Source organism: Coenobita brevimanus, chromosome 40 (assembly GCF_032717465.1).
Source record: "Coenobita brevimanus isolate Jiangsu-jjx chromosome 40, ASM3271746v2, whole genome shotgun sequence".
Lineage (NCBI taxonomy): Eukaryota > Metazoa > Arthropoda > Malacostraca > Decapoda > Coenobitidae > Coenobita > Coenobita brevimanus.
The window spans coordinates 10,509,325-10,529,469 of record NC_136993.1 but is presented as its reverse complement, the minus strand read 5'-3'; the positions used below and the strand labels follow the sequence as shown (position 1 = coordinate 10,529,469).

The following is a 20,145-nucleotide window of genomic DNA, read 5'->3' as shown; positions in this document are numbered from 1 at the left end:
TACTTTTCAGAGAGAGTAAGCTCAGGGTGCGTCCACACGTGTCGAACATATTTTGACAACACAGCTGGCAACATGTTTGGGTACATGTATGCAGCAGTATTTGGACAGATGTCTACAAACACTTTTCAGTGCAGCTTCGAACACTGGCAGCAGAGGCTATGGGATAAACGTGTTCATACCAGGCAGCTGAGACTTCATCATGATGTTGCCAACATGACTGGACGCTGCTGTTGCCAACATGTTTGCAGCGTGTTTGTTACTGTGTTGCTTACATGTTGCCAACACTTGTTCTTCATCATACACACATATTCCTCGGACGAACTTACGAAAGTCTCCCTGTTGTAATTTAGATTTGTGTTCGCTGGATTGGCAAGAAAGGAAGTGTGCAGAATTTTTCCAAGGCCTGCATTCTCTTGTGTTAAGGAAGCTCCCTAACACATTTTCCTAAGCGATTTATTTTGCCTATTACGCCTTACTGTCCCACTCTGTGTTACATACAGTAAATCCTTTCAGTATTGCCACAGTCTTCAAAAATAACGTACCAAAGGATATTAACCGGCCATATCAAAAAGTAAATCGCTAAGGCTGTCTTCATAGATTCCTTAACTAACAAGAGTACCAATTCAAGTCTCGAATTTATCCTACGAAATAGCATATCTTAGTTTCGAGAGATGAAAAAGGCCGTGGGTTGTAACTGTTTCTGCAGCAAGGACATGGAAGGGAGTCTTCAGAGTCTTACCGTGTGTCTAGCCCTTCTGGGGAAAAGAAACTAACGTTACGTCAGAGAACTGACCGTAAATATGTCTAGTATCGAACCCCAGGACGCTCTGGACGAGATCGTTAGCAGTAATCTGGAACAAACTACTATACTCATTTTACACTGGCACAGATTTTTGTCCTTTTTCCAGCTTATCTCACACAACTTATTGGCAAAATGGGATAAACATGGATCTCCAACGTGCTTTCTGTAGCACTTCTTCATGTCTTGCATCATATTCTAGTGTTAGTCTCTTGTTACAACTAGGTAATAAAGATGAAGGGACGATAATTTTAGGCTTAGGTAGAGTAAGAATGGTACAGTTACAGTATTTCTACCATAAGAGGGTTAAAAACCACTACATCATATATGAAAAAAAAAGGAGGTGCATAGTACCTTAAGTTAGTCAAAAAATAAACAGAAAAGCAGCATTGGATAAGAGATAGCTATTGCAGAATAATCCAGGAATGAAGCAGATGAATTTGCAAAAAGTGACAGGAAGGAAAGGGAGAAATAGGAAGAGATGAGAGCAGACAGAGAGGCACAACGATAGCTGTGAAACAGACAGCACTACATCGAATAGTCACCAGAACCTACAACCAGAGAATACATGCAAAAATCCTGGCCCATTATTGGCATGCTTTTTTCATCATTATCATCATCATCATCATCAGCCAGTCAGTCAATTCATCATTCAATAATCAAACATCAATCATCAATCAGTCTTCAATCAGTCAATCAATCATCAGTTAATCATCATTCAATCAAGCAATCATCATCATCATCATCATCATCATCATCATCATCATTTTCAAAAAAATATATATATATTTTTCCTATTAAAACAGGTGGTGAAGAATGTTTGGAAAAGGTAAAGAGAGCCTAAGATTAACTACCCTCGTGAGGATGTAATACAAATACAATTAACCTTTATATATTCAGGTTTTTAGCAAGACACTACAGCTGACACTAGACGATTATACACGCCTGAAAATGAATTACATGAACCTGACAAAAGTAATCCTGCTGTCATTAAACTTTCCCTAAAGTAGGAGAATGTTATTAATTCCAGTCAATAGCAGTCAGTTTCAATTAAATGAATTAAAGGATCCGGGAGTGAACTACCTTTGAGAGAAAAGTCCTGAGCCATGAACATGCGTAACCTCCAGCTGTTGCCGACCAAGACGTGGTCACCGCGCCTGACATGGGAGTCCAGTTTCGTCGTGTGGTCCCGACCCAAGATAAGCTCCAGTCGTCCGTCGTGTTGCAAGTTTGCTACGCTTCTCATATGTCCGTTCTCTGCTGTCTAAGCGAAGATATTTAATGATTTGTATGACAGGTGAATTGCTATGACGCCCTCTTTTTTTATTTATTACTGCTGCCATCAAATGATTCTATTCAGACCAGAAAAGCCCCTGACTGCAAGGTTGTTAACGAAGGCTGTGTCAAATCACCAAGGCTTTTTTTCCCTTATAACTCAAATAGTAGTACACCACAAGTACGAAGGTAATAATGACCTCCTACATCTAAGTCTCAAAATTCTCGGGTCTAAAAAAAAAAAAAAAATCTGCACATATTCCAGTAGCATAAAATAACTTACTACAAATGCCTCTAGGATAGACGAGCCCACTGGAAGGAAAGCGGTGACTGAACTGGTGGCAATATCTTCCAGTGACTGTATGGGCATAGGGATGTATCTAATGGCCAAGAGGGACATGAGGTTGCCGGCATAGCTTAGGAACAACACCAACATGGCCAGCATCCACACTCCCAAAACCACACGTTCCCACCACCACCAACCCGTAGACTTGACCACACCTGGGTTAAGTTAGGTTAGGTTAGGATCAATGCTAATATGGCCAACACTGCGCACTCACATCACCATCCTGTGGACTCAGGTACATCTGGCTAAGGTTCAGTACAAACAGTGCCAACAGCTGTACCTTCTCCATCTCCTGCTTCTCACCAACATCAATTTCAAATGAAGATCGCATCTGAAAATAAGTATTATACTTTTTGTAGTCCTTTTTATAAAGTGAAACATTTTATGCCTAATACCTGGTGACTTTTTAAGTTAACAGAAGCGATCTACCTTATTTCTTACAGTACAAAATAGTTTTCGTTAGGAAAGGGGAGATGCGGACGAGTGTTTTACAACACTGTTACCTCTACATGTGGCTCCACTGGACGTGGGCGAGCGTGGGAGGAGGGAAGTGGGAACTTCTATGTTTTACAACTTCTTTCCGCAACCGCCCACGTCTGGTAAGATGAGTAATACCTGGCCGTGAGAAGGTATTGCTTTCGTACTGTTCAGACAATTATGTGTCTGGTGGACGAGTATAGAAAGCCTGTAATTGTGGAGTTGCCTAAACTTTGACTCAATAACTTCTTTAACATCTTCCTGTTACCAGACGATTTTAATCATATTTTATGAACCCCTTAGTAGCGAAGGATTAGTAATAACTCGGACTCTCCCAACCCGAGGATGAATAAGAGTAATTATGAGTGGAGTGGACAGAAAGGTGAATGTGGAGCATGGAAGGCAGAGTAAGGCTAGGAGTGTGCGGTCGGCTGGTGGAGAGGAGAGGAGATGCAGGGGAGCTGAAGTCTGCACTACCAGTGGTGAGGGTCCCGATTTATTCCCCTTCTTTGGTACCATCAGAATAGCCTTGTGCCGGCCACGTAAGTGGCAGCTACACCTTCTGAAAGGAAAGCACACCCAAACATAGGCAGTGCCAAATGTTTTCATACAGTCAGTCCATGTGCATCCAGTGTAGATGGAGCTTGCTTATTGTGGCTACCTTCTTTGTTGTAGTTAGTGATGAACACACAGATTGCTTGCATGTTGCAGGGGAAACCTGACCATGAGTGGGTCATGTGGACAACAAGGTTGCATCTGTTCGCATGCATATAGCTGGCCCATGGAAAGTGTATGGTGGCTGACCCTTTGTCGCATGTTGGATGATGAGCATTGCAGCTGACTGTGTGAATGCGGATCACATCTGCCCTAATATATCACACATGGAAGATGGCGTAGACCTGAGCAGGTTCAATGACTGCTGAGAGCTGTTCTGAAACATGATCATATTACATCAGAGTGCTTTGAAGCAATCTCATTTAACCATTTAACACCACGGCATTATGAATTCTCACCTTGATACAACAGGACACGCAGGCAGCTGGAAGCAATTGTTAACGACCTGGATTGCTTCACATCTTCAGGTAAACTAAGAAAAGTCATCGTCATTAAGAAACCGAGCACCCCGACCAGCCCCATCAGGATACCACCCCACACCGGTGGTCTGAAGGGCAGCAGGAAGCCCCAGGGATCCACCTCGGACGATCCAATACTGATGATGATCCGGGTGTACCACATTGTCACTGGGGCAGTAAACTCGACCACCTCTGTGCGGGGGGCTGTGACCTGGAGCAGTGTCTGCCCAAAGTCTGATTCCTGAAGAATAGTGATGGCAAATGAAAGCTATGATTTATGCTTAACTCCAATTGCACCAACTCTCATACGTGTATAGGTGGCAATCCAGGAGTCAAAACTGTGGCTGTCATACATGTGCTGATGAAGATTTTGTCCCTGAGTTTAAAGCCATCTGAGTCTAGTTTGGTTTTCAAAGAATGTAAGACATTCTATTCTATCTTGTGACGCACCAGTACACTGTTGCCAACTTGGTAATTTTTTTTTTGCTAGGTTTGGTGGTTTCAAAAAGCCACCCAGCTAATTTTCTGCCATTCAGCTACTCAGCGACGTTTTAGCTACGGTGATAGAGACTGATGTGGGTGAAAGCAAAGTTTGAACATGAGTTGAGGGTATTTATGAATGCATATGAGCCTGGTAGTGAAAGGGATGAAGAAGGGAGGTAGTCTTTCTGTAGTGACGATGATGAGTGTCTGCAGAGTTCTGGAGCGAATGTGAATGAGGTAATGACGGGAGATCTGAATGCTAGAGTGGGAAATGTAGCAGATGAAGGTGTAGCTGGTATGCATGGTGTGCCTCAAAGAAATGAAAATAGGCAACAAATGACAGGGATGTGCATTGAACAAGAGATGGTGAGTGGAAATACCTTGTTTGAGGAGAAAGATATTTATAAGTATACATGGGTGAGACAGGAGGGTGGAAGGGTTGTTGATAGAGCATTGATGGACTATGTGGCTGTGTCCAAGAAGGGAAGGGTGAAGTATGTCTGACCACTACCTGGTGGAGGGAAAGTTGAGAGCAGGTAAGAGATGGGTGAGAGCTAGGGGAGTTAGGTGTGGCAGTGAGGTTTTGAAAGTGAGTGAGTTGGAAAAAAGAGAGAAAATGATAGAGTATCAGGAGAAATTGAAAGATGAGTGGAACACAGATAAAGATCAGGACAATGGCAGTGTGGAGAAGGAATGGCAGTTGTTTAAGAGTGCTGTGGTGGGGCATGCAGAAGAGGCGCTTAGTGTGAGACGAGTGGGTGATGGTGTAGGCCTAAGAAAGGGAAGTGAATGGTGGTGTGAGGAAGTAAGTATTGCTGTGGCTGAGAAGAAACGTGCATATGAAGTATGGCTGCAGAGGAAGGATGAGGTGTCATATGAAAGGTACAGTATTAGGAAAAGAGGAATAGGACAAGAAGGGCTGTGCGTGATGCTAAAGTGGCAGCAGATGAGAGGTGGGGTAGGCGGCTGACTGAGAATTTTCAGCAGAATAAAAAAATGTTTTGGAAGGAGGTGAAAAGGGTGCGAAAGGGAGAGTCTGGAAAGGAAGAGCGAGTAAAAGCAGAGGATGGAAGGATGTTAATTAAGATGGATGCAGTAAGGAAGAAAAGGGCGGAGTATTTTGAAAGATTGTTAAATATAGAGGAGGAAAGGAAGGCTGAGATTGTGGCAGATGGAAGGGTGCAAGAAATAAATGTGTTGGGAGAGTTGAATGATTCTTTGATCACGATGAAGTGCACGAGGCAGTAAAGGAGATGAAAGCAGGAAAAGCTACAGGTATGGATGAGTGTGCTGTGGAATGCCTGAAAGGTGGTGGAGCAACTATTGTTGAGTGGTTAGTAATTTTGCTGAATGTGTGTTTTGTGAGAGGTATGGTGCCAGTTGATTGGGCAAGTGCTTGTGTGGTCCCATTGTATAAAGGTAAGGGTGATATTATAGTATGAATGTACTAGCTTTAGGGGTATAAGTCTGTTAAGTGTTGTAGGTAAGGTGTATTGTGGAGTGTTAATTAAGAGAGTTAGAGAGGATACAGAGGGAGTGATTGGTGACGAGCAGTGTGGCTTTAGGAGAGGGAGGGGATGCATGGATCAGGTGTTGGTGTGAGGTGTGTGAAAAGTATTTAGCAAAAGGTAAGGACGTGTTTTGGGCATTCAAGGATTTAGAGAAAGTGCATGATAGAACTGATAGGGAGGCTTTGTGGACTGTTTTAAGATTGTATGGACTTGATGGTAGGTTGCTACAAGGAGTGAAAAGCTTTTATGTAAATAGTAAAGCACGTGTAAGAGTGGGAAATACTGTGAGTGACTGGTTTCCCGTGAAAATGGGGCTGCAGCAGGGATGTGTGATGTCGCCTTGGTTGTTTAATATTTATATGGATTGTGTTGTAAGGGAGGTGAATGCAAGAGTGTTGGAATGGAGGTCTGAGTCTCATGAATGTTGATGGTAGAGAGTGGAATCTGAAGCAGTTGCTGTTTGCGGATGATACTGCACTGGTGGCTGATTCAGAGGAGAGATTGAGACAGTTGGCAGAGGAGTTTGGAAGGATGTGTGAAAGGAGGAAATTGAAAGTTAATGAGAATAAGAGTAAATATATGAAGTGTACGGGGTTGGTAGATGGTAGGGGGATGAATATAATTTTGAATGGTCAGTTGCTTGAGGAGGTAGAGTGTTTTAATTATTTAGGGTCACATGTTGCTGTGGATGGATGAATAGATGCAGAAGTGAAGTTTAGAATGAATGTAGTAGGAAAGGTGCTGGGAGGAATGAAAAAATTTTTAGATGTCGTTTGCTTAGAATGTAAAGGGAAGGCTGTATTAAGGTGTTGTGGTACTGACTGTGTTATATGGGGTTGAAGCATGGAATATAGGTGTAGCAGAGAGGAAATGTTTGAATGTAATGGATATGAGGTGCCTGAGTAGTATGTGTGGAGTGACGCGTATGGATCAAGTGAGAAACGATGAAGTGCGAAGGAGAACTGGAGTTGTTCGGGAGATTGCTGATCGAGTTGAGCAGAGGGTGTTGTGATGGTTTGGACATATGGAGAGACTGGGTAATGAGCGATTGGTGAAAAAGATAACTAGATCTGATGTGAGAGGCATAACGCTGAGAGGAAGACCATGAATAGGATAGATGGACAGTGTGAAGGGAGCACTGGATGCAAAAGGGATGTCTGTTGGGCAAGGAAGAGTGGTTGTGTGTGATAGAAATGAGTGGGGAGAAATTGTGAATGAATAAATGATGATGCACTGCTGAGGGGATATTCTCCCCCATTTGGTCTGATCAGCTGATCAGGTGAGTAAGGGGATGGGTCCATTATGATGTGGCAGGGTAAACTAGCTATGCTGTCATGCCCTGCTGTGGATGTCACTGATTGCACTGCACAGTTGACCCTTGTGCGGTGTGGTGCAGTGAGGATCTTTCCCTTCTTCCCTTGAGGCTAAGATGCTAATACATGTGTTTAAGTGGATGAGTAAATTGGGAGTGTGTCATCCTGTCTCGGCTGCCTCCCTTTCCTTGGGGGAAGCGGGCTTGGTATACAGCTAGATAGACTTTTTCTATAGTTTGGGGACATTTCTGGCAATTTTTTGACCAAACCAATATAAGAAATTATCTAAAAACATCGGGTAAGGAAAGAAAGTGTTATGAGTCCATATTATATTTACAAATCATAATAGATAGATAGATAAATAGACAGATAGACAGCTCTATGCGAGCCTGGGAATGGGAAATGATCTTGCAAGTTAAACTGAGGAAAAGCTGACGACAGATTAGGAAGTAGCAATGTCAGGAGATGATGCAGGTAGTTTGTCAGCGAAATTGCAGGAGAACAAAGCCTAGTGACATACACACATACTCACACACAGGTTTCTGGAACTTTCCAACCACAGTGTAACACACGTGACACGACCCCTGTTTCACCAGAATTTAGGAAAGAGAGCTCAGAAGGAGAGAGGCCATAGAATCGGCAGGTAGTAGGGAGAAAGGCTTAGCAACTTGGAAGAGAGAGGGAGAGAGCGAGACAGGGAGGTAGCTAGCGGGACTATACTTAATTTCACTCGTGTGTGAGAGACTGTTAATATTTCCAAGACAAATAAAAATAGTCCCATACTATTCTTTACCTCTCCTGTCATTGCATGACAAAAAGGGAACCAAGATTATCTATACAAATCTACTCACTTATAACAACCGCTCGTCCACAAGTCTAATATATATATATAACTTCTCTACAAGTTACTACAAAGTCTTTTATGACAAAAGTTATTATAAATAAAATGGGCACCAGTCATCCATTACGATCGTTCGTGTCCTGGACGTAGTCATACTATACAACTCATTGTGATCGTCTTGTCCTGGTCAAGTTAATACTCAGTTGAGTTACACCGCCTTTGTCCTACGCTCACTCACAGATTGCAGCTAGCTTTCCGTGAGGAAAGTTATTACGACAGTCGAGTGGCCTTCATGTGTGCTATTAAGAAACAATGAGCAAGAAGTACAGCCTGCGTTTTCGAGCTGAAAGTCTCAGTGGCTCTAGATATAATAAGTGGCTTAATAGACTGGAAGGGGACGAAACCAGGACCTTTTGCAAATATTGTGGGTGTTCCTTGAATGCAAAACTAAATGAAACTGAAAAGTACTACAACATTACCAATTACAGGAAAGCAGAAGAACCATTTAGTTCTGAAATGCAGATTTATTCCTTTTGCAAAAAATAAGTAATAACACCAGAAAATCGGAGGGCCGAGTAGCTATATTCAAACCAGAACATTGTGGATTACGAGGAGCTGACCACTTGCTAGAGGTGTGCAAAGTGTGTTTAAGTGCAGCAAAGGATGAGATCGGAATCTTAAAAGATCTTTGTATAGTGCATTAGTCTGATGACCCTTCACTTCAAGGAACTGAGAGCTGATGTAGGTGAAGGAATATTTAGCTTACTGAGTAATGAAAGTAATGACATCTCTGTAGCAAAGTTATTTGGTGTCCTAATTAGATATTATTCTGATAAAAGGAAGATAAACGTAGTAGCATTTTTGGATATGGTTGAAATCAGTGGGTACAATGCTGATGCAGTAAGTAGTGCTATAAAACTGTCTTTAAGAAATAACACACTAGATTTGCAGAAACTTTTCAAAACTGGGACTGACAGTGCATCAGCGATGATCTGTGTTCATAATGTTTATATGAAATTAAAGGCGGAAGTCCCACGATTGCTGCTGATCAGATGTGCGTGTCACTAACTGCAACTTGCTTCTTCTTATGCTGTGAGGGATCATCTTCTAAGGCACCTCGATTTTTTAATCAGAGACTTTCATCTGGTTCTCACACTTGTCTCTGAGACAAAAAGTACAAGGAGCTTAATGGTTTGATTGATGAAGGTCAGTCTCCTTTGAAAGTTAATTCAGACACGATGGACTGGTGATTGAAACTACCATAGTCAGAATTCTGAGCCAGTGGATTGAGCCCATGGTCAGAGTTCTGAGCCAGTGGATTGTGCCCAAAACTCATTATGAACTTGCACGGAAAAAATGGCGCTGTTATACTGCTGAACCCCTTTAAGCAATGCTTTGTATTATGAAAAATTAGATGTTTCTACTGTTTTCAAAGTATATTCATGAAGATCAGTGTGTCAACAAAATGTCTGATGCAAGGGTGAATGATTCATCAAAACTGCTGAATGATTTGCATCAACCGATTGACTCCCTGTACTGTAAGACTATCATCCCAGAAAAAAACAATTAAATAACAGTGACTCAGTAGAAAGTTTCCAGGATCCACACCCTTATTTGGGTTATAGAGAAATGAGGGACTGCATGTTTCTTGAGAAGGCAGATATTCGTAAACCAGGGATTCTGGACTTGGCTGTTTGTTGGTGACGAAAGTTCTTTCACCTGCATAGACATTCAGCGGAGAAAATTACACTATATAGTGTGGAAATAAGCTTTAGACACAATTCAGCTTCGGGCAGAAACAAAGGGGCCACTGGGGAAAAACCATACAATGATCTTTCTGACCCAGTTCTATCGGTACTTACCTTACCACATGCTAATATTGATGCTGAGTGTGTATTTAGCCAAATGAACATTGTAACGTCAAAACTCTGGAAGAGAATGAGTATGAAGTGTATGAAAGCACTCTTAGCCATAAAGTATGGACTGAGAGGGCAAGGAAAATGCTGCCAAAACAACCAGTCGTCTGAGGAGGTCATTAAGTATATTGGCACAGTGGAGGCCTACAAGAAAATGTAGGGTAGTAGCTCACAAGATCCTGCAACGTGTTCACTGATCATCGAGGAAGATGAACCAGAATGGGACTTGACTGATTTATTCTGACCACCTTCAGATTAAGTGCTGATGCCCAGTGACGTATTACTCGTTGAATTTATGTTACACGGCATTTTCCTTACATCATTATTCTCATTATTAGGCATTGAGTCTGTGTGGGTCACTTATAGTGTTTGCAATGTTAACTTTACTGTAATCTTCATATTTAATAACTGGACGACTTTAACAGACCGATCTATCGACTTCTAATTTGCATGAGTTGACAACTTTGGCCACCAGTACCTGTCAGCTACCCTCGTGCTGTGGTTGGGGGAGGTTGTGAGGTTTTATATGAATGTTAGTTTTGCTACATTGCTACATTGGGAACAATGTAGATGAGGGCTTCCACCATTCACAATCTGGATGTAGTGCTACTTGAAGTAATTCAGGATTAAGTTACAAGCCAGATGGTTTCCAGTAACCTGGGAAATAATTTACTACCTTGAATGGTAACCATTTAACCAAATGATGCCTGGTGGTCTGCTGGAAGGGCACTCCAACCAGCTCTTGCCGATCAGAATTTTTATCCAAGGGATAAAAACATTTATTACTTGCATAATGTCACTTAGATCCGAGAACAACGGGGAAGAAAAGGAGTAGATAATATAGAGAAGTATACTGTATAACTGGTATATCTGGAGAAAATGAAGTGCGAGATATATGGAGAATGACGTGCCTCTCGCTGCAGCATGCCAATGATGCCTGTCCAGGAGCCATTTGTCTGCCTAGTGCCAAAAGCCCGATCATCTGGTGTCATATACCGGCACCTTAAAAAGAAAAACAAAATATTAGTTGCTAATCCACTGTAGTTAGGACATCCACAAGACGAAAGGTTGCAATTCTGCTTCATTAATTTCGTACCAGAGATGCGTAAAAGGATAAGAAACTGCATTTGTACACTCAGCACAAACTTTATCACCAGTATGGCCTGTGACAGTAAACCTGACTGATGAGTCAGCACATCTCCCACCTCTGTTGTATAAGCAGAATACACTTTCCATCTTTCACCAACATCCAGATTTCTTCAGTTCAGTGTAGTGGTAAAACAAAATGCAGCCTACATAAATACCGTATGTACAGGCCTAAGGTTTATAATTCTAAATTCATACCTGATAACTAATTAGTTTTCTTTGGCATATGATGGAATTGTCAAAATTATTAGTTCATTAACCCACCACGTCCCGGCAGGTTTTTCACCACTGCCCTCCCCCTCAACCCAGCAGATTTTGGATTTTTTTTTTTCTTTTTTTTTTTTTTTGCTCAAACCTCCACTTTTTGTGAGAATGGAAAATCACAGAAAAGTTCTCACCTGAGTTTAGAAGTGGTCTAAATGGGTGACCCTCCACACACCTGGTACCATGTTCTCTGGAGCCGCGCTGCGGCTGTCATATTTTCTATGGCAGGGATTAGTATGGGAAACCACTCAGAATAGGTAGATATTTATTAATTTAGTACAAAAAACATGTAGTACAAGAAAATGCTGGTTTTCAAACAAAAATATAGGCGATACAAACAATGTTCCATACAGCGATCACATGAAAATCACCAGAATCTTGCACATAATTATGACTCATTATGACTGCTGATTCAATTTACATTTTAGTTTTCCACTTACATTATACTTTTCTGCTAACATTATACCAGTTTCCACCTTATATAACCGTTATCACATATTTACAGGCCTTACTATTATAGTGAGTGTCATATTATCGTATATTTACAGGCCTTACTATTATAGTGAGCGCCATATATTTACTGTACAGCACTTACTATTATCGTGAGTGAGCTTCATATTACTGCATATTCACAGCACTTACTAATATCGTGAGCATCATATTATCGCAAGCACACACAGTTTCAGTAATGTACAAAGGTGTGGTATTCTTTGAAACGTGGGTCAACACACAATCCAATGTTGCATTCCACACACTCGTACCTCGTGTCTTTTCTTTGAGGGGTCTTTTCTCTGAGGTGCTGGGATTTAGGATGGTTTGGTTGAGGAGGGATGGTGGTGAGGAAGTGGTATCAGGTGAGGCGTAATGGAGTCTGGGCGGCAGTGGCAGGGCAGGTGCAGTGGTGGGGCCTGTCCTCTGCATATTTCACTATGATTTCCCAAGACAGCTCTCTCACAAACCTCTTGAAGGTCTCTGAGGTTCCTATAGTGAAGGCATAAGGTAGTGGGCATTGAGGACCGTGATGTCAAGCAAGTGGAAGATAGCTTTTTGTACCACTTTGTGGTGGTCCTGGCACATTCCACACTGAAAATCATGGAGTCAGACTGGTCTACTTGCCTCACGTTGACATTGTAGTCCAGTTCCTACTCCGGTTTCCAGAAATGGAGCTTCCTCTCGCTGCGGTGATCCACAGAGTTGGTGCGGTGCATCAGAGGGCAGTGTACCTCCAACAGGAGGAAAACTTCCTTACTGTGGTCCATACGGTGGCGAGGATGTTATTTGCCTTGAAAAAAAAAAATCACCTAATTCTTGTCAAGTTTCCTCCCAACCGTGACCGTATGCCGACAGTTTTTCTTGAATGTGCCACCACCTCATTCGTGTCAAGTTTCCTCCCAACCTTGACAATATGTCGACGGTTTTTCTTGACTGCCACAGATTCCGGTGTTGTGAAGGTGGAGGTACCGAGTGAGAAGGGTGCTAGTGTACCAGTTGTCCAGGTACAGGACGTGACCACGATGAAGGTGCTCCTCTATCATTGTCTTTTCCATGGCCCCAGAGAGTCCAATACTTCGATCTTCTGTTATGGCTGTCTGTCCACCGGTGTACAAGACTATGTCTTGCACATAACCAGTATTACAGTCACATATAACAAAGATCTTGAACCCAAAATGGTGTCTCTTGCTGAAATCTATTCGAACCCATTACCCTCCCAAAGAAAGGTGTGCCGGTTATAGGGTCCGTAGACCAGTATCCCGGAATTTGTCATTTCTGTACAGTACCCATCAAGAGAACCAGTTACCTATGGTAACTGGGTAGCCATATTGCTGGGAGTGCCCTGCTTCTCATACCATCACGCTCGCCTTCATGGCACTGGCTGCTTGCGAATGTGTTGGTTTGCTTCACAATTCACACCACAAACTCCTCATCAAAGTATAGGTGGAAGAAATCCATGCTGGCGGAGCCTGCATGGAGTCCAGGAGCAGTACAGCCAGACTGCCACTCCTATGTGAACTGGTGAATGATAGGCGTGAAGTCATTCCCATCCTCCCAATCCCATGAAACACCACCGTCTCCAGCTTCGTCTCCATCGTCGCCTTCATCGGGGTATGAAGGAGAGGGTGGTGGGGGTGGTTGGGGAGGTGTAGCCTAGAGTGGTTCCCTTCCCCACTTGCGCTCCTCTTCCCTTTCCCTTCCCCTTTCCCTTCCATTTCATTCCTTTTCCCACATCACAGGGCTGTGGGGAGGAAGTGCAGGAATCTTGCGGGGAGAAAGAGGTGCTAGGGTGCGACTGATACTCAACCTGCCCGTTGCCCAGGTGCACCTCGTGCTCACCCTGGAACTGCCTCCCAGCCACCACCACTTTCATTTTCACTGCTCACTCCTGCCAGACCACTCATGCCTTTCCCATACAAAGCACAAGCCCCATACCTTATTTTCCTCCTCGTCGCCCCTTCAGCTCCCTGTGGCTAAAGCCTTTCCCTCCCGAGCCATGAAGTAACACCACGTCCTACAGCTCCGTCCTCGTCCTCGTCCTCGTCCTTGTCAGACCCTTCCCCTAGGGGCTGGAGAGAGGTGTGTACACGTGGTTGGGGTCCAGGCTAACCTTCCCTAGCCTTACAGTATGTAACATACCACCGCTTCCTTGATGATGGTACCTCCTCATCATTGCTGCTCATTTCATCATCAGGCAGCACGTAGTCCTTGTCTTCCACATCATCATCGATTGAGGAATCACTGTCACCTGTGAAGGCGTCAAGGGTGGCTTGAATTTTGTCATCAGAAGGACCTCAGCACACCATGTCTGTGCTGGGTCACTGCTAAAAAGTGAGTGACCAAAACAAGGCCGCATGTGGGTAATGCAGGGCCATGGAGTGTCCCCCCCTTGGCGGCGGGTAAAGGAAGGTGTCTCGCGTATACATACCAAAAATCACACGCGAAATTTTAAAAATGTGCAAATGATGGACCTCACAATTGCAAAACATATGGATACATCAATAGGTGTCACCATGACAAAACGCAGTGACATATCCACACGTCAGTGGGATGCGGTGGTTTAACCCTAGTAATATGTGGAAGCTCATTCAATGTAACAAAAATATCAGACAGCAGCAAAAAATATATACAGTATGCTACACAAAAGTTGATGTGTTGAAATGGAAAATTTATTTCATAAAGTAAGCATACATTTAGGTTCTTGTATAAAATCTGACTTACAAAGATTTTAATGATGTTTTACACCTTTATCTCAGAGCTAGCCAACATTCTTTTACCTAGAACGGTAAAAGAAAAATGCAAAGCTGATTTTACTTCTCTGTCAGTAACAAGAAATATGGTTAAAGTTTCCGCATCTGTAATCCCTTTAATACAATGAGTTTTTTTTTTACTTATTTTTATTATATAACCAAGAGATATTCTGGTTTATAAGAACGCTCTATTATAGGCAACAATAGTGGAGGCTATGTTCCCTACTCTCGTTCAGGAAGGAAGCTCCCTAGCACCTCATCTTCTGTGATTTATTTTTGGATGCTGCTGGGCAGTATTTTGTACCTTGCTTATGCAAAGTATGGCTATAGTAGACTGATTCAGGTAACAAAGAACCCAATAGTAACGAACAATAAGCAAATTGAAACTGCCATAAGCAGAGTGCTTGCCGGATGCATATGTTTGTGTCTGTTTAGTTTTCACCGGCGTGTGGGCAGTAGGGAGCTTCCTGGATGGATCCGATTGTGTCTGCTTAGTTTTCACTGGCGTGCAGGGAGTGATTTGATAAAATTTTTCTTGCTTCATTGTGAAGCACAGGATGGCTTTAGAAACATAAAAATTGCATTTTCAGGTCCACCAGACGTTACTCTTCAATTTGGATTAAAAAAATATCAGTTTTCGAAATTTGAAAAAAATATGCCTGGACCGGCCACTGGTCCCAGCGATTTCCGGACCCACGGTCATTGAGGGGTTTAAACTCCCCACCCAGTCCAGGGCCTATGAACGATTTTGATGAAGAGCAATAGGCTTCCAGGGTTTATCGATATCTACCTTTCGATTTTTTTAAACAAATCGACTGGTGCAAAATTGTAACCTATAGAGAGCAAACAAAAAGACAGACAGAAAAATAAAACTGCCATAGGCAGAGCACTAGCTGGATGGAACCCCCTTCCTCCCCCTCCCCCTCTTCACCCCCTCCTCTCTTCCCCCTCTCCTCTTTCCCTTCTCCCCTTTTCCCCTGTCCCCTCTTCCACCCCTTCCATCTTCACCCCTTCGCCCTTCACCCCCTTCTCCCCTCTTCCCCCTCCCTTCTTCCCTCCTTCCCCTCTTCCCCTCTCCTTTCTCCCTCCCCTCTTCCCTCCTCCTTTCTTTAGCCTCCTCCCCTCTCCCCCCTCCTCTCTTCCCCCTCCTCTTTTCCCCCTCCCCTATTCTTTCCCTCCCCTCTTCCTCCTCCCATCTTCCCCCTCCCCTCTTCCTTCTTCTTTTCCTCTTCTCCGCCCTCTTCCCCTCTCTTCTCCCCTTCCCGGATGGATGCAACTGTCTGTTTAGTGTTCACCGGCGTGTGGGCAGTACAGCGCTTGCCGGATGGATCAGTTTGTGTCTGTCAGGACTCCATATTATAAAATAATACAAATCATAACAGAAAGCATGATGTATAGATCGATAGATAGATAGACAGAGCACCAGACAAGGTGTGGGAACGGGAAATTACCTTGCAACTCTTTAAGCGAAGAAATGCTGATGTACACACGAGCAGTGCCTCGTGACCATACACACACACACCAGCTTCTAGAAGTTTCACATCAGTATATTCCACGTGACACGACCCCTGCTAAAATAGGAATTTAGGAAGCAGAGCGTAGAAGGAGGTTAGCCTTAGAATCGACAGGTGGTGGAGAGAAGGAGACTGGCTGTAGGACCGGCAGGTAGCTGAGAGAGTGAATAAGAAGAGGGGTCCAACTAGACTTACTTAGTATATTAATGTTAAAGCTTTGTAGCCAACATTTTTATATATGTAACTCTTAGTAGTTGTAATAGGTGAGTCTTGAGTTAATTGAAGAGCAGGAGGAGTTAAAGATGAATACAGGGAGTTGATCTTGATTTATTATCTTCAGAGAAAGTCTCAGTTGAGCAGCGTATGTATTATACAGAGACATAATATACTAAGTAAGTCTAGTTGGACCCCTCTTCTTATTCACTCTCTCCACTACCTGCTGGTCCTACGGCCAGTCTCCTTCTCTCCACCACCTGTTGATTCTAATGCTAAGCTCCTTCTGCGCTCTGCTTCCTAAATTTCTATTTTAGCAGGGGCCATGTCACGTGGAATATACTGATGTGAAGCTTCTAGAAGCCAGTGTGTGTGTGTGTGTGTATGGTCAAGAGGCACTGCTCGTGTGCATATCAGCATTCCTTCACTTAAAGAGTTAAAAGGCAATTTCCCGTTCCCACACCTTGTCTGGTGCTCTGACTATCCATCTATCTATCAATACATCATGCTTTCTGTTATGATTTGTATATATAATATGGAGTCCTGACATCGCTCGGTCACGTAGCTGGCGGTCCTCCAACAGCAATCATCACTGACATATGCTAATCTATTAATACATAACAGTCTTCTTCTTCAATCTTAATACATAATATTGATTATAATATTGTACAAGTATAATATTCATGATAATATTGTAATGATCCAGTAATATTTCATTTTAAACAAGTTGTATACATAATTTAATATAGGTAAATTGGTTATTGTATTACATTTTGTAAAATGTTTATGTATAATAGTAAAATGCATATATGCAAAAAAAAAAAAAAAGTTCAAAGTTAAGATTATGGTAAGAGTTATTAATATTTCATATTGAGATAATGACACTAGTTTACTTCTATATCATGGGTCATTCTTCTTCTTCTTCTTCTTTTTTTTTTTTTATATAAAATTAATACTATATATATACAAAGCATGTACACTTCATACAGGGGGGGTTGGCATGGATGCTTACTCTACCCCCACTAAATACTGACTCCAAATTTGCAATTCTTGCATGCATTCTGTGCATTGCAAACAACACTACTGCAAATACAATACAGAAGGTTATATAGACAGTAGGTGCTGGGCTATACACATAATATGGGTTGAACATACTCAGACTCAAATCTTCCCAGGGCTTCATTGTTTCATTGATCAGTTGCATAGTTTCAAACTTAGATGAAGTCAACTTAATACTTGTGCTCATGTTTAAGTCCATATCAGGCTGTGGGTGGAAATGTTTTTGTGTATGATTGAGGATGGCGTAGTGATTGATGGTGGATAAAGTGGACATGGATGGTGTAAATACCGCACAGTAGTCTGGTGCTATGTATAATCCTATTGCTAAAGTATGAGATGCTGGTATATCTGGACAGACTAAGTAAACTGATGTGTTATGAGTGAAATAAAAAAAACTGTGAGTGTCCAATGCGTTGATGGTGTACAAGCTTATCTGACCTTAGTAAGTCGCTTGCCGGACATCTTTCCTTGTTAATGCAAGAGGAAAAAATAGCAATTTTCTCTTGTTCATTTTTAATATGTTTTTTGATGTAGATCTGTCCGCATTGATTGACCGATGAAAAGACGTCAATACGATCTTTCTCTGTGCCAGAGAATTTCGGAGCAGTTTTATCTTCATGATAAACAAATAACTGAGCTTGATCTGTGGTGTTCATTTTCACTGGTTGGTCTGTTAATTTTACTTGGACTTGTTTATCGTTGTGTGAGGGAATAGGAATAGAATTTGCCTGAGTGATGAACCCTGTTAAGTATATTTTCATAGGTATGCAAGTCAGAGACAAAGTCCTCACTTGCTACATCGGAGGGGGTTTGCCACTCATCATCTAGAACTGACGTATTTGTTTCTTGATCTTTAGTTTGTGGTGAATTTTGTACAATGGTGCTCTCCTAATTGTGTATCATCTGATATTAACACGGGTGGGGGCGATAATATCTCTGTCATATCACTTAGCTAAAAATTTTAGAACTCATGTTGCAAAGGTATGGTGTTATGAAATAAGTTTTTTGTTTATGTCCTTACTAAATAGATGAGTAAATGAGTTGTAATATATGATAGATAATGAGTGTATAAGTGTATATATAAAAATAAGTAAAGGAGTTGAATATACCTAATTTTAGCACCGAGAAGAAATGAGTAAGTATAATTACACCCACTTGATACAGATCGGAGAGGTGTGTCGAAGCAACTGTTGATCTCGGAAGATAAATGCAGGGTTGAATGAAGATCTCCTCTCGATAATTCTAGGGCTGTGTTGATGGACGATATTACTCAGGAAATTCTGTGGCCTGGTGCATGTAGTGGTTAACAGCTGTAGTCACAGGCGAACCTCATCATAGAAGGTCAAATTTCCAACTCAATACTGTGGAAATAAATCAGTATGAGTAGGAGCTATGTGAATAATGAGTAATGAGTAGTGGGTGAGAAGTGCCTGGTGTCAGTCACACGTTGATTGGCGTGGCGTTGTCTCAGAAAACATGCATGGTGATGTCGTCTCAGCAGATACACACGGTGACGTCGGCTTCCCACACTGGTAGCTGTGGTGAGTAACTGAGTAGTGATGAGTAACCTGGGTGAGGAAAAGTGAGTAAGATGCGTTATAAATGTGGCTCTGGTGTTTTGCTGTGTGTCTTGACCTCTGCATCAGCGATTGAGGTAGGCGGGAGAGAGATTGGGTTTTTTTGTGCTTGTTGCTTAGGTCTTTCTTTTCCTTTACTTGCTTTGTTTTTTAATCTTCTTGTTGCTGCTTGAAGTTATGTGAAGATTATAGAGTTGTCTTGTAGACTTGTTATTTGTAGTTAATTGTAGAGCTTGTTGATCCTCACTCGTAACTCGTCGTTGCTACTGTATGCTCGTAGACTCGTAGGCTTGTAGACTCGTAAGCTCGTAGACTCGTAGGCTCGTTCGTTACTGCCACCATTTAATGTTAAAGCTTTGTAGCCAACATTTTTATATATGTAACTTAGTTGTTGTAATAGGTGAGTCTTTAGTTAACTGAAGAGCAGGAGGAGTTAAAGATGAATACAGGGAGTTGATCTTGATTTATTATCTTCAGAGAAAGTCTAAGTTGAGCAGCATATGTATTATACAGAGATTTAATATACTAAGTAAGTCTAGTTGGACCCCTTTTCTTATTCACTCTCTCCACTACCTGCCAGTCGTATGGCCAATCTCCTTCTCTCCACCATCTGTCGATTCTAAGGCTAAGCTCCTTCTACGCTCTGCTTCCTAAATTCCTATTTTAGCAGGGGTTGTGTCACGTGGAATATACTGATGTGAAGCTTCTAGAAGCCGGTGTGTGTATGTGTGTGTATGGTCACGAGGCACTGCTCGTGTGCACATCAGCATTCCTTCACTTAAAGAGTTGCAAGGTAATTTCCCGTTCCCACACCTTGTCTGGTGCTCTGTCTATCTATCTGTCTATTTAAACATCATGCTTTCTGTTATGATTTGTATTTATAATATGGAGTCCTGACATGTTTGCCTTTTTTTCACCAGCATGCAGGCAGTCATTTTGCAAAATTTTTCGCGCCTCATTGCGAAGCACAGGAAGAGTTTAGAAAGGGAAAATCTGCATTGTCAGGTGCGCCACATTTTTCTCTTAAATTTGGTATGAGAAAAAAAAAATCGATTTTCAAAATTTGATGTAATGGTGCTGAGGCAGGCCGGCCACT

The 20,145-nt window shown here is 42.2% G+C and overlaps 1 protein-coding gene across 1 annotated transcript in view; it reads right to left on the bottom strand.

Annotated features, from left to right (window-relative positions):
• Positions 1–1,327: 1,327 nt before the first annotated feature.
• Positions 1,328–20,145, bottom strand: part of LOC145396953 (putative glutamate receptor) — a 41,030-nt gene continuing 22,212 nt past the window's right edge. Inside the window, exons 5-11 of the mRNA XM_080270187.1 lie at positions 10,946–11,036; positions 4,013–4,211; positions 3,779–3,828; positions 2,622–2,751; positions 2,358–2,575; positions 1,883–2,063; positions 1,328–1,350 (exon numbers count right to left, since the gene is read on the bottom strand). Of these exons, the coding sequence (XP_080126313.1) occupies positions 1,328–1,350; positions 1,883–2,063; positions 2,358–2,575; positions 2,622–2,751; positions 3,779–3,828; positions 4,013–4,211; positions 10,946–11,036 (892 nt within the window). The remainder of the gene's footprint in view (positions 1,351–1,882; positions 2,064–2,357; positions 2,576–2,621; positions 2,752–3,778; positions 3,829–4,012; positions 4,212–10,945; positions 11,037–20,145) is intronic.